General features: G+C 39.8%; 1 protein-coding gene and 1 pseudogene across 1 annotated transcript; both read right to left on the bottom strand.

Annotated features, from left to right (window-relative positions):
* Positions 1 to 844: 844 nt before the first annotated feature.
* Positions 845 to 1980, bottom strand: LOC140642114 (olfactory receptor 6C4-like). The gene has a single exon (XM_072842641.1). The coding sequence runs from the start codon at positions 1978 to 1980 to the stop codon at positions 1054 to 1056; it is 927 nt and encodes a 308-aa protein (XP_072698742.1). The 3' UTR covers positions 845 to 1053.
* Positions 1981 to 8293: 6313 nt separating this feature from the next.
* Positions 8294 to 13235, bottom strand: LOC140600487 (small ribosomal subunit protein eS6-like; annotated as a pseudogene).
* Between the last annotated feature and the right edge of the window lie 1429 nt (positions 13236 to 14664).

The following is a 14664-nucleotide window of genomic DNA, read 5'->3' as shown; positions in this document are numbered from 1 at the left end:
CTTCTTTGATTGCTAAGAGTCATACATTCTAAATATAAACCATATTACTACTTTATGTTCATTATCATTTATGAAATAGACATCCATGGCTTATGTCATAACTGAAACCAAAAATTGGGGGAAGAGTTAAGAGAATGGAATCATATCACAGAATTTTTCCTTTCTAATATCTAACAAAAGTAAGGAAGCAGGTGAAAATAAAATTACAATAGGGAAAAAAACGCTAGAAACTACTAGAGAAGAGAGAGTGGGAGATCTCAGCCATTAACTTAAAAACATATCAGCCAGGAAAAGAAACAATAGATCCTGTCTAGAAGTGAGAGGCTTTTAACCTTGACTCTTGAAGTCTTTTCCAACCACAACTTCTGGAAAATGGACGTGTAAGTTGACAAAATCTTGGGGGTTTTCACCTCATTCAGAGAAAAGTGGAACAAATATATATCCTTTTTTTCCCTTTAGGGAAGGTTGGAAGTTTTAATGGCTACAGTTGAAAGATGAAGAATGACAAAGGGGATGAGATCAAAATTAGTGACACTTTGATGGAGTCATAGTCTTCAGGACTCTATGAGGAAGAACTATGTCATTGCTCGATTTCCTTCAAAATAATGCTGATAATATAACTTTCTTTCTTAAAAACTTCTCTTGACTCACCAGTATCAACTAACTCTGTAGTTTGTAATTAAATAATACCTTCATGATGGCCTCTCTTTCTCACTCTAAATTCTTATCATTCCACTCTTCTAAATAAGCAATATGTCTTGCTTTCTGAATTTCAAGTAATTTCTGGAAAATAGTTAATTCTCTCCAACTGTTCTTTTTTATGAATTCTCATTTTCCACTCTAATAGCACTTACCATGTCATTTTATTTTTTGTAAACTTATTACATAAATTTACAGTTTATGCACTCTTCTATCATGCAGATTCCTTGAAATTAGTACATATGTCATCCTTATATTTATCATCAAAGGTCAGTTCACCATTTGAAACATAGTAGGCACTCAATACACATTTAGTAAGTGAAATATATTTTTCATGGAAATGTATTCTGTCTTTTAAAGCTTCACAATCTTTTTGATGGTGTCCTTGAATGCTTGCTTCACTTGCTGATTTCTTAGAGTATAAATGAAGGGGTTTAACAAGGGAGTAATTGAGGTAATGAGTACAGCCATTCCTTTGTTGAAAGTACCTTCTTCTTTTGCAGAGGGATTAATGTACATAAACATGCAGCTGCAATAAGAGAGGGAGACAACAATCATGTGGGAGGAACAAGTGGAAAAAGCCTTTTTCCTTTGCTGGGCAGAAGGGATCCTCAAAATGGTCCTGATAATGTATGTATAAGAAAATGTCACCAGCAGCAGTGTAACCACTAGAGTCACAGATGCCACAAAAAGGATAATCATTTCTAGGAGGCTTGTGTCTGAGCAGGCAATCTCCAATAGAGGCCCATAGTCACAGAAATAGTGATTCAGAATATTGGAGGCACAGAAATCCACCTGGCTCATCAGGATGATTGGGGGTAAGATAGCTAGGAATCCTCCCAGCCACGAGCAGAACACGAGTTGTATGCAGACCCTATTGCTCATAATGGTCAGGTAATGCAAGGGTTTGCATATGGCAACATAGCGGTCATAGGACATAGAAGCCAAGAGGTAAAATTCTGTTGCCCCAAGAAATATAGCAAAAAAATATTGAATAAAGCATCCAGCAAAACTGATGACTTTATTTCCTGTTGTCACACTGGTCAGAAATCTGGGAATAAAAATGGATGTGAAGGAAACTTCTAAGAAGGAGAAATTCCGGAGGAAGAAATACATGGGGGTCTGGAGGTGAGGATCTACTAGAGTGAGAATGATAATCGTCAAATTTCCCAGGACACTTATCACATAGATGAGGAACAAAAAGATGCATATCACGACTTGGACCTCAGGTTGATTTGTGAAGCCCAACAGAATAAACTCAGTAAACGTCCTGTTTTTCATTGTTGATGTGTAGGAGATCTAAAGGAAAGAGGTGAGTGATGAAAACTCAAGTTTCTCAGGGTAGGAGAGACAAAGCTGATTCTAATGAGTCACATCATATCTTACTCTCTCTTCAGTTGACCCAAACCAGCATCACATTGCATTGGACTTGGCTCCATGGAAGCCCAATATCTTCTATGTGAATGACCTAATTTCTAAAGTCTTTTTAATCCTCAAGTTGATATATTCCTAGACACCTAACAGACTATTACAGAATAATTACTCAATTTTTTTCCAGAAGAATAACATTTTGAACCTATCCTTTACTCCCAAAATGTTTATTAAATCCCCACATTTAAGTCACTTTGCTCTGACTCTATTAATATATCATACTTGTGCTCTTGGTAGAACTATTTATATCAGATTGGGTTTTCCATACTTTCCTCTCCTCTCCCTATGCCCTTCCCCCTTCCCTGTACTATTTGACGTTTCTCTGGCTGTCTGACAGAGATCCTCATCTCCGTTATTGCCCAAGTCTCTGACTTCCTTGTTTCAACAACCGATAAGATATTCCTAACAAGGATATGGTTGAAGGTTTTGATGTATAAGTGATTTTTTTCCCGCAGCCTCTATTTCTTTAGAAGCATAAATTTGTAATAAGCCTTTAAGATCTTTGGGTCAGTACTACCTCGTATTATATTGTGAGAATTTTTGACTACACCCACAAAGCTCTGGTGTCAATAAATTGTATTAATTGGCATTTTCTTATATGTTTCTCTGCCATGTTCGAATTCCTGTGGGTAGATTTGGGATATATCTCTGAGAATAGAGATCCTGAGCTATCCACAGGCAGCACCTTGGAGTGGATTTTGCTCAAAGTCTTAAATAGTTCTCGATGGCAAACTAAGGATGACAGTTTATCATGCCTCAAACTTTCCTGTTTTCTATTCGTCATGTATAGAAACCAGGAAGAGGAACATTCATGTTTCTGACAAGAAGAATCCTTTGAAGATAAATTGGTAATCCCCAAGGACGAAAAATTTGCTGGTGGTATCCTACATGCATTTTTATTTTTCTGATTCAGAGGCAAAGACAATATAAAAAGCCCTTCTAAATCGCATGCATATAGGTTAGAAAAAATAATGTTTTCAGATTTGTTCTTGTCAATCTCCCCATTATTCCATACAGCTGTTGGAGGCACTAGGTGATATTAAGCTTTGACTTGGATTTGCCGATAGCCCTCCCCTTCTTGTTTGTACTAACCTGAGGTCTTTGGCAAGTACTGCATTTTCATCCCGATTTTCATGATTGATTGACTTCATGATCCACATTTATAGAATAATAACATCAGTGACTTTAGAAACATGCTATGCTTGCACCCTCAACAATCTGAATGACTGCAGTGGGATATTTCCCTTGTTGTTCCTAAGAGGTAAATCAAAGGTGAGGTGTGACATGATAGTCCCTAAGTAGTATAAAATTTAATGTGTTATTGGCTTCCCATCCACATTCTAACCTTCTCTCTTCTTTTATGTTCCTGGAGTCACTAGCCATAGCGGCTATTTATTTATTTAAAATTTAACGTGTTATTGGCTTCCCATCCACATTCTAACCTTCTCTCTTCTTTTATGTTCCTGGAGTCACTAGCCATAGCGGCTATTTATTTATTTAAAATTTAACGTGTTATTGGCTTCCCATCCACATTCTAACCTTCTCTCTTCTTTTATGTTCCTGGAATCACTAGCCATAGCGGCTATTTATTTATTTACTTTAAGCAATTGAATTATAATTGACATACAGTATTACATTAGTTTCAGGTGTGCAACTTAATGGTTTTATATTTTTATGCATTATGAAATGTTCACCACACTAGGTCTAGTTACTATCTGCCACCATAAAAGTAAATCAGCGTTATTGATTGTCACCTGTGCTGTACATTAACTATATCTCTGTGACTTATTTTGCAACTGAAATTTGTACCTATTAATCCCCTTCACCTATTTTGCTTCATTCCTCCGAATGTCTCCCCTCACTGGTAGCCATCAGCTCATTCTTGTATCATTGAGTCTGTTTCTCTTTTGTTTTGTGTGTTTCTTAGATTCCACATATAAACATTGTACTCTTGATGAAAGTACCCAAGTCAGTGGGTCTTACCTAGGAAGCATGTTACCTTCCATTCTATGAATCCAAATCAGAATCAAATCATAGTTTCAGAGAGGCCCATCCTTCCCATATATAATTTAAAAAAAAACAAATAAACAAATAAATCATAGTTCCTGAGAGGCCCATCCTTTACATATATAATAAAAAAGAAACAAAGGAACTACTAACCCTCACCCCAGCAATGATAGAACTAGAAAAGTAGACTTTGATAGATGGAAAATTCCTTGATCTTTTTGTTCTGGGGGAGATAATTTTGAAGTTCTTAGGAGGTAGGGTTTGGGCTTCTCTGTAGCTTCTGTGTTAGGCAGAGTGACACGGGTTTTATCTGCTCTTTTGAGAACAGACACATGGGGATCAATTTCCTGAAGAAGCTAAACATGCCCTGTGGACTTCAGTTTAAAACCTTCACACGAAGTTGTTGACAACTTTGAGAACAAGTTGTAAACATATGGCTGAGGAGAGAAGGTCCAGAGAGACCATAATAACAGGTTCCATGAGAGAACCTGTCACAGACATGAGGTTTATGAAGCTGAAAGCAATGGCGCAAGATCCCTGAGGATTGGTATGCCTGGCCTACTGATTGCTCCTATTATCTCTCCCTTTAATAATCTAGTTTGGCTGGTGCTCACTTCACAGTGAATTACCATAATGTTAATAGCCTCCATTAAGATCTGTATACCTAATTTTACTGAAATTAATAGGAATCAGCAACTGAAAATACTTTACTGTTATAGATGTGGCTCATATATTCTACTCTGTGAATAGTTCTTCACCTTTGAGGGAATGATGATACATAGTCACTCACCTTTCCATGGGGTATTTGGGGAGCGTTGACAATGCCCATACCTTTATAGATCTTAACCATGTCCCACTTATTCCAAACCATATTGACATCATATTGATAACATCTTCCTGCAAGGAAATCCAAACTGTCCAACCAGGTGTAGGCCATTGCATCCTGCAAAATTCAAGGCACTGCTACCTCAGTGAAACTTCTGGAAATTTCTGGCGCTGCTACTTCAGTGAATTTACTTGTCAGCCCAGGGATGACCCGTATCTGATCAGTAAGTAACCAACTCTTCACTGACATAAGCACTATTTTATTTTATTTTTATTATTTAAAAACTATTTTTAATTGAAGTTCAATTTGCTAACATATAATATAACACCCAGTACTCATCCCATCAAGTGCCCCCCTCAGTGCCCATCACCCAGTCACCCCATCCCCCATGCCCACTTCCCTTCCACTACCCCTTGTTTGTTTACCAGAATTAGGAGTCTCTCAAGGGACAATGCTCTGCATCACTTGCCAACAGGGAAATACAAATCAAAACCACAATGAGATACCACCTCACACCAGTGAAAATGGGGAAAATTAACAAGGCAGGAAACCACAAATGTTGGAGAGGATGCGGAGAAAAGGGAACCCTCTTACACTGTTGGTGGGAATGTGAACAGCCACTCTGGAAAACTGTGTGGAGGTTCCTCAAAGAGTTAAAAATAGAGCTGACCTACGACCCAGCAATTGCACTGTTGGGGATTTACCCCAAAGATACAGATGCAGTGAAACGCCGGGACACCTGCACCCCGATGTTTCTAGCAGCAATGGCCACGATAGCCAAACTGTGGAAGGAGCCTCGGTGTCCAACGAAAGGTGAATGGATAAGGAAGATGTGGTTTATATATACAATGGAATATTACTCAGCTATTAGAAATGACAAATACCCACCATTTGCTTCAACGTGGATGGAACTGGAGGGTATTATGCTGAGTGAAGTAAGTCAGTCGGAGAAGGACAAACATTATATGTTCTCATTCATTTGGGGAATATAAATAATAGTGAAAGGGAATATAGGGGAAGGGAGAACAAATGTGTGGGAAATATCAGAAAGGGAGACAGAACGTAAAGACTGCTAACTCTGGGAAACGAACTAGGTAGGGGTGGTGGAAGGGGAGGAGGGCGGTGGGTGGGTGTGAATGGGTGACGGGCACTGAGGGGGGCACTTGACGGGATGAGCACTGGGTGTTATTTTGTATGTTGGCAAATTGAACACCAATAAAAAATAAATGTATTATTTTAAAAAAAGGAGCAAGGTCTTGGGTAAGTGTTCTGTCATTTTCTCTGGAGATTTTTGACAAATTTTCCTGCCTACAATTTGTGGCCAAGACAACTATATCCTGATCAAATTAGTGAATTCTGATTACAAATTTCCCTGAGGGTTACTTGTTTTTTTCCCAGAATTGATCCCCTGAGTCTGTCATAGAAGGGTCTTTAAAGAAAATATCCCTTTTCATTGAATAGAGAGCTCAGAAGCCTCTTACATGACCTAAAGCTTCAGAACCTTAGATCCCAGAGGGGAAACATGAACCATAGCACAAGAGGGAAGCTTCCAGCCTCAACTCTCCCTAAGCCTTCTGCTACGTGATTTACATGTTGACTATGCAACAGAATTTTGTCCTTGGATAGCTATGTTTTAGGATTGTTGGAGGACAGAGAGAAAAGAATGAGTCAAGAATAGTTTTCTCTGGAAATGTAATCCTGTGACTATTTCTACAGAGCTGCCACCATATTTTGCTGCAAGTCTGAGCTCTTTTCATGTAACCACATAGGACTTTCCAGACCATACACTCCCTGCTCTCTCTTTTTAGGGGATTCTAAGAGACCTGATAAGCTTGTATTTTCCTTGGGCTGGTGGGTTCCTGAGGCCGCTTCTCAGATAACCAGTCAGTGTATAGAAATGAGGGAGCTAAAAAAAAAAAAAAGAAAGAAATGAGGGAGCTGCAGATGATACCTTCCTTTGCCAGGGCTCAGAAATGACCCAAGACCAATGTTTCTGAATCAGTAGCCAAATTATTGCTCTTAGGACCTTCCTTGCACTTATTCTGAGAAAACAGGCTCAGAAACACATTTTAAAAATGAAGCTAAAGGATACTCCTCCCCGAGAAGAAAATAGGCCTCTTTGCAAACACTGGCTTGCTATGGGAGGGGAGATATGCAGTAGGTCCCTAGGAAAGAATTTTCCAAACTTTATTATATATCTCATCAGTGAAAATTTTTATTTTATTTTTTTTCAGTGAAAATTTTTAAATAAAGTTGAGGGAGTATTACCAATGTATGTGTGTGTTAATTAATTTTAAAATTATTTACATATTTAATGAAACATCTGCAAAATCAGTAATAGTCATATACTATGGGGTTTTAACAGAACATAGAGCATGAAAATATAAAACAAAAATGTTCTACTAATCAAGAAATATGAAACCCTACATTCCCTTTACTGGGAGGTAAAGGGTAAGTCGAGTCCTCTCTCGACTGAGAGGAGGGTAAATATAATAAGTAACTATAGACTTTAATAATTTTTGTGCACCTAACAACTAAGTGAGCCTCAAAAATTAACAAAATAAAAATTGGTAGACCTATTAAGAAAGAGTTAAAGGGTGCCTGGGTGACTCAGTCAGTTAAGTGCATGCCTTTGACTCAGGTCTTGATCCTGGGGTCCTGGGATCAAGCCCCACGTAGGGCTCCCTGCTGTGAGGAGTCAGTTTCTCTCTTCTTCAGCCCTCCTCCCACTCGTGCTGGCTTGTGCACTCTATATAGAAAGAAAGAAAGAAAGAAAGAAAGAAAGAAAGAAAGAAAGAAAGAAAGAAAGAGAAAGAAAGAAAAAGTTAAAACTAAAATCATGGTAGCTCCGTTGGTTAAGTCATGATCTCAGGGTTCTGGGATCAAGTCCTGCATCTGGCTCCCTGATAAGCAGGGAATCTGCTTGCTTCTCTCACTCTGCTCTTCCCCTTGCTCATGCTCTCTCTGTGTCTCTCTCAAATAAATAAATAAATAAATAAATAAATAAATAAATAAACTCTGTAAAAATAAAACAAAATCATGGTGGAATTTTTTAGCTATAAAATCAATAGTAGGACATGACAAAAATATATACATCTGAGGCACATGATTAAAATCTGGATTTTTTTATAAATTTAGTTTTTATTGGTGTTCAATTTGCCAACATGTAGAATAACACCCAGTGCTCATCCCATCAAGTGCCCACCTCAGTGTCCGTCACCCAGTCACTCCCCCCCCCCCCCCGCCCACTTCCCCTTCCACCCTGCCTAGTTCGTTTCCCAGAGTTAGGAGTCTCTCATTTTCTTTTTTTTTTTTTTTTTGGGAGGGGTGTCTGATCTTATTTATTTTGTCACTCTTAGAAAATCTCATTTTTGACTGGACTCAGACTTAGAGGTAGAAGCTCTCAGGGAGGACAGCCTCTGTCTCTTGGCAATCTGTTCCTGGCGTTTTTCTTTGGCCTCCTTCATTCTCTTGGCCAAAAGTTTAGCATATTCTGCAGCCTCTTCCTTATTTTTCTTAGTACGCTGTTTCTTCAAAGCAATACGCCGACGTTTGTGTTGGAGGACACGTGGAGTAACAAGACGCTGAATCTTGGGTGCTTTGGTTCTAGGTTTCTTACCTTCTTTGTTTAGGGGCTTTCCAGCAGCATACTGGTGGGCATCGTCTTCTTTTGACAGATTAGAAAGCTTTGGGATTCTGCTGGCTCTTTTGGGCCCCAGGCGACGAGGCACAGTAGTATCAGTGAGTCCAGGAGTATCCTTCTCCCATTTTTTCACAATAACCAAATTGAGAACACTGAGATTGGCATCCACAATGCAACCCCGAGCAGATTCGCGCTTCCTCTCTCCAGGCCGCCTTGGTCGGGAGCAAGGAAGCCCCTGATCCCCCACTGATTTGGCCCCCGGCACCCTTGCATTCCTCGCCCCGAGCACGAGCACTGGCAGCAACTTCTGTGGCCGCAGGCTTCTCATACAAGGTACGCAGGTTGCGCCCATCAGCCACTTCAATGAGTTTCGGGCAGCCAGTAGCTGGGACACTTAGAAGGGAATATTACTTATCTATCCTTCTAGGCACGTTAGCATTGTAGACATAACACCAGGCAGCAACAAGACACTTACCCCCTTCAGAGTTCTAGACATTACTGATAGCAGCCAAGGCACTTACTTCACTTCTCAAAGTACAGAATGCTGGGCTCTTGAAAACTCCCCACCACCTCCTCCCCACCCCTTCTAGCAGCCTCAGGCTGCAGGCCCTAGAGAGAAACAGTGGAGGCTTCCTTAAAGAAACCTTGCTAAAATACAGAACAGTACATGGTCTGCTCACTGACACTGCCACCAGCAGCCTTAGTTATACTCAGCTTCTCACACTTAAGACCCCTTGCTTTGTCTTGATCATTGGACTTCCTGGCATCTTATAAACAGAAACTTCCCCATGCAAGATGTTTCTGTTAAAACAGTCACTCCTGTTAGCCCTTTGGTTTCATTGTTATCTACCCCACTTATATCCCACTCCTAGGCCTTCTTCTCAACATCACCTGTAGTCTGTGTACCTTTTATGCCAATATTTTATTTTGGGCAGCAGGACTTCCCTCCATATCAATAACAATTTTTCATTGCATCTGAATCTTTCGGGTAAATCCCCAACAGTGCACTTGCTGGGTCGTAGGGCAGGTCTATTTTTAACTCTTTGAGGAACCTCCACACAGTTTTCCAGAGTGGCTGCACCAGTTCACATTCCCACCAACAGTGTAAGAGGGTTCCTTTTTCTCCGCATCCTCTCCAACATTAGTGGTTTCCTGCCTTGTTAATTTTCCCCATTCTCACTGGTGTGAGGTGGTATCTCATCGTGGTTTTGATTTGTATTTCCCTGATGGCAAGTGATGCAGAGCATTTTCTCATGTGTGTGTTGGCCATGTCTATGTCTTCCTCTGTGAGATTGCTCTTCATGTGTTTTGCCCATTTCATGATTGGATTGTTTGTTTCTTTGGTGTTGACTTTAAGAAGTTCTTTATAGATCGTGGAAACTAGCCCTTTATCTGATAACGTCATTTGCAAATATATTCTCCCACTCTGTAGGTTGTCTTTTAGTTTTGTTGACTGTATCCTTTGCTGTGGAAAAGCTTCTTATCTTGATGAAGTCCCAATAGTTCATATTGGCTTTTTTTTTTCTTTTGCCTTCGTGGATGTATCTTGCAAGAAGTTACTGTGCCCAAGTTCAAAAAGGGTGTTGCCTGTGTTCTCCTCTAGGATTTTGATGGAATCTTGTCTCACATTTAGATCTTTCATCCATTTTGAATTTATCTTTGTGTATGGTGAAACAGAGTGGTCTAGTTTCATTCTTCTGCATGTGGATGTCCTATTTTCCCAGCACCATTTATTGAAGGGACTGTCTTTCTACCAATGGATAGTCTTTCCTCCTTTATCGAATATTAGTTGACCATAAAGTTCAGGGTCCACTTCTGGGTTCTCTATTCTGTTCCATTGATCTATGTGTCTGTTTTTGTGCCAGTACCACACTGTCTTGTTGACCACAGCTTTGTAGTACTACCTGAAATCTGGCATTGTGATGCCCCCAGCTATGGTTTTCTTTTTTAAAATTCCCCTGGCTATTCGGGGTCTTTTCTGATTCCACACAAATCTTAAAATAATTTGTTCTAACTATTTCTATTCTATTCTATTCTATTCTATTCTATTCTATTCTATTCTATTCTATTCTATTCTATGCTTTTCTATTCTATTCTTTTCTTTTCATTCTAATCTATTCTTTTCTATTCTGTTCTATTCTATTCTATTGTATTCTTTTCTGTTCTATTCTATTGTATTCTATGCTTTTCTGTTCTATTCTTCTATTCTGTTCTATTCTATTCTATTCTATTCTATTCTATTCTATTCTTCTCTATTCTATTCTTTTATATTCTGTTCTATTCTTCTCTATTCTATTCTATTCTTTTATATTCTATTCTATTCTTTTATATTCTATTCTTTTCTATTCTATTCTTTTCTCTTCTGTTCTATTCTTTTCTATTCTATTGTATTCTATTCTATTATATTCTATGCTTTTCTATTCTATTCTATTCTTTTCTTTGCTATTCTAATCTCATCTTTTCTTTTTTTTAATTTTTTTATTTATTTATGATAGTCACATAGAGAGAGAGAGAGAGAGAAAGGCAGAGACACAGGCAGAGGGAGAAGCAGGCTCCACGCTCCGGGAGCCCAATGTGGGATTCGATCCCAGGTCTCCAGGATTGGGCCCCGGGCCAAAGGCAGGGGCTAAACCGCTGTGCCTCCCAGGGATCCCTCTAATCTATTCTTTTCTATTCTGTTCTATTCTTCTCTTTTCTATTCTATTCTATTTTTATATTCTCTTCTATTCTTTTCTCTTCTATTCTATTCTTTTCTCTTCTCTTCTATTCTATTCTTTTCTCTTCTATTTTATTCTTTTCTATTCTTATTGAGTTATAAGGGAATACTATGAAAGATTATACACTAACAAGCTGGGACACCTCGAAGAAATGGACAAATCCCTAGAAATGTGCAAACGAGCAAAACTGAAATAGGAAGAAATAGAAAATGTGTGCAGACCCATAACTAGCAAAGGAATTGTATCAGCAAGGCACCTGTGTGCCTCAGTGGTTGAGCATCTGCTTTGGCTCAGGTTATGATCCCAGGGTCCTGGGGGATCAAGTCCCACTCAGGCTCCCCGCATGGAGCCTCTTTCTCCCTCTGCCGATACCTCTGCCTCTCTGTATCTTTCATGAATACTTAAATAAAATCTTTAAAAAACAGAAAAGATGAAAAGATGAGAAAGGACCCAAATAAAATCACAAATGAGAAAAGAGAAATAACAACCAACAGTAGAGAAATACAAACATTTATAAGAGAACATTATGAAAAATTATATGCCAGCAACCTAGAACCTGGTAGAAATAGATCAATTCCTAGAAATATATAACATAGCAAAAATGAAAAAGGAAGAAATAATAAACTTGAATAGACAGATAACTAGCAAAGAAATTGAATCAGCAATCAAAAATCTCCCAACAGGAGACACTTAGATCAATAGAACAGAATGGAAAGCCGAAACAAGATACAAACCTGTAACTCTATGATCCATTAATCGACAACAAGGCAGGAAGGAATATCCAATGGCACAAAGACAGTCTCTTCAACAAACCCTCACGCTGACCCCAGGATAAGAACAAATGGTGTTGGGAAAACCAGGCAGCCACATGCAGCAGAATGAAACTGGACCACTTTCTTACACCATATATATAAAAAATAAATTCAAAATGGATGAAAGACCTAAATGTGAGACCTGAAACCATAAAAAGAAGAAAAGATAGGCAGCAACGTCTTTGACATTGGCCATTGGGTCTTCTTTCTAGATATGCCTCTGAGGTGAGGGAAACAAAAGCAAAAATACTCTTGGGACTTCATCAAATTAAAAAGCTTCCGCAAAGTGAAGGAAACAACCAAAGCTCAAAGGCAACATACAAAATGAGAGGAGATATTTGTAAGCAACACAACCAATAAAGAGGTAGTATCCAAAATACATAAAGCAAATATAAATCTCAGCATCCTAAACACAAATTATCCAACTGCAGATGGGCAGAAGACATGAATGGACTTTGTCTCTTACAAGACATTCAGATGGCCACCAGACACACGGAAAGACACTCAGCGTCACCCATCATAAGGGCAATGCAAACCAAAACCACAATGAGATGTCACCTGACAGTCGTCAGAATGGCTAAAATTAACAACACAAGAAACAACAGGTGTTGGTGATGCTATGGAGAAGGGGGAGCCCCCTTACACTCCTGGTGCGCATGCAAACAGGTGCAGCCACTGTGTAAAACAGTGTAGAGGGTACTCGAGAAGTTAAAAATAGGGGACCCCTGGGTGGCACAGCGGTTTGGCGCCTGCCTTTGGCCCAGGGCGCGATCCTGGAGACCCAGGATCGAATCCCACGTTGGGCTCCTGGTGCGTGGAACCTGCTTCTCTCTCTGCCTGTGTCTCTGCCTCTCTCTCTCTCTATCATAAATTTTTTTTTTAAAAAGAAGTTAAAAATAGAGCTACACTACGATTCCAAAATTTCACAGCTAGGTATTTACCCCAAGGATACAAAAGTCATTTAGTAGATTCAAAGAGGGACACGCAGCCCAGTGTTTGTAGCGGCGTTATCAACAACAGCCAAACTGTGGATACAGCCCAGATGTCCATCGACAGATGAATGGGCAGAGACGATGTGGTAAATATACACACTGCGACATCCTTGGTCATCAGAGGGGATGAAATGAAGCAATTTACAATGACGTGGGAGAAGTGGAAAGGACTTATGCTCAATGAACTCAGTCAGTCAGAGAAAGACAGATACCAAATACCATACAATTGCATTCACATGTGAATTTTAAGAAACCAAACAAACTGGCAAAGGGGCGGAGGGGGGGGGATGAGAGAAGCAAACCAAGAAACACACTCTTAACCACAGAGAATAAACTAATAAATACCAGAGGAAGGTGGGGAGGACGGGGAATCAGGGGATGGGGATAGTGGAGGGCACCTGTGACCAGTACCAGGCGTTGTATCCAAGGGTAGAATCACTATGTGGTAAACCTGAAACTATATCATACTCTGTTTACAAACAGGAATTCAAGTGAAACTTTAAAATAATAATTGGTAGTATTGATGAAACGTGTGCACAAGAGATAAAATCAGAAAGGCAACTGAAAATCCAAATAAAGAGTATTTAGAGCCACAAATCCCCTCCTTAGCTCGGCTCAGGAGAAGGCTGCCATGTCTATTCTCACCCCAGCAGAAACCTGGATTTTGATTATCTGGGGAGGCCACTGACTTGGTGGAGTCAGGCTATCTTTCAACCCAAAACCTTAATAGAGTGCATAAAACTAAACGGCCCAAGATGCTAGGAGTCCCAGTGCAGGCACATGCCAAGACCCAAACTCTAACCATACACAGACATAACCCTAACCCTACACTTAAGCTTAATGTTAACCTAACCCTTAAACAAGACCTATCACTAATCGAAAACCAAACACAAACCCCAAGACCGAAACACATTCACTGAACCTTCCTGCCAACCCTCACCCTAACTCCTAAACCTAAACCCTTAACCCTGACCACTACCTTAAATCTAATCCTAACCCTAACCCTAACCTTAACTTAATGTACTCAAATCCTATTCCTAACCTTAACCTGTACCCTAACCCTAACCCTCTAATACTAACCCTATCTCATACCCCAAAGTGTACCCTAACCCGTACCCTAAAACTAACCCCTAACCCACTCCCTAACCCTATCTCTTACCCTTTTCCAAAACCATATCCTGACCCTGACCTGACCCTAACCCTAACCCCTAACCAAACACTAACCATAACCCTAGCCCTAACCCCAATCCTAACCCTAACCCTCGCCCTAACCCTAAACCTAGCCCTAACTTTAACCCTAACCCTAACCCCTAACCCTAATTCATACCCTAACCCCTAACCCCTAACCCTAACTGCAAACCTAAGCCCAAACCTTACTCTAACCATAACCCTAACCCCAACTCCTAACCTCCAGCCCTAATCCCTAAAGCCTAAATCCTAACCCTAACTCTATATCCTGTCCTTAACCCTAATCCCTAACCCCCATACTAACTCCTAACCACTGACCCTTACCCTTATCCTTCACCCTAACCTCTAA

This window comes from Canis lupus, chromosome 11 (genome assembly GCF_048164855.1).
Source record: "Canis lupus baileyi chromosome 11, mCanLup2.hap1, whole genome shotgun sequence".
In the NCBI taxonomy this organism is placed as follows: Eukaryota; Metazoa; Chordata; class Mammalia; order Carnivora; family Canidae; genus Canis; species Canis lupus.
The sequence above is the reverse complement of the archived record's forward strand: the minus strand, read 5'-3'. Positions and strand labels throughout refer to the sequence as shown.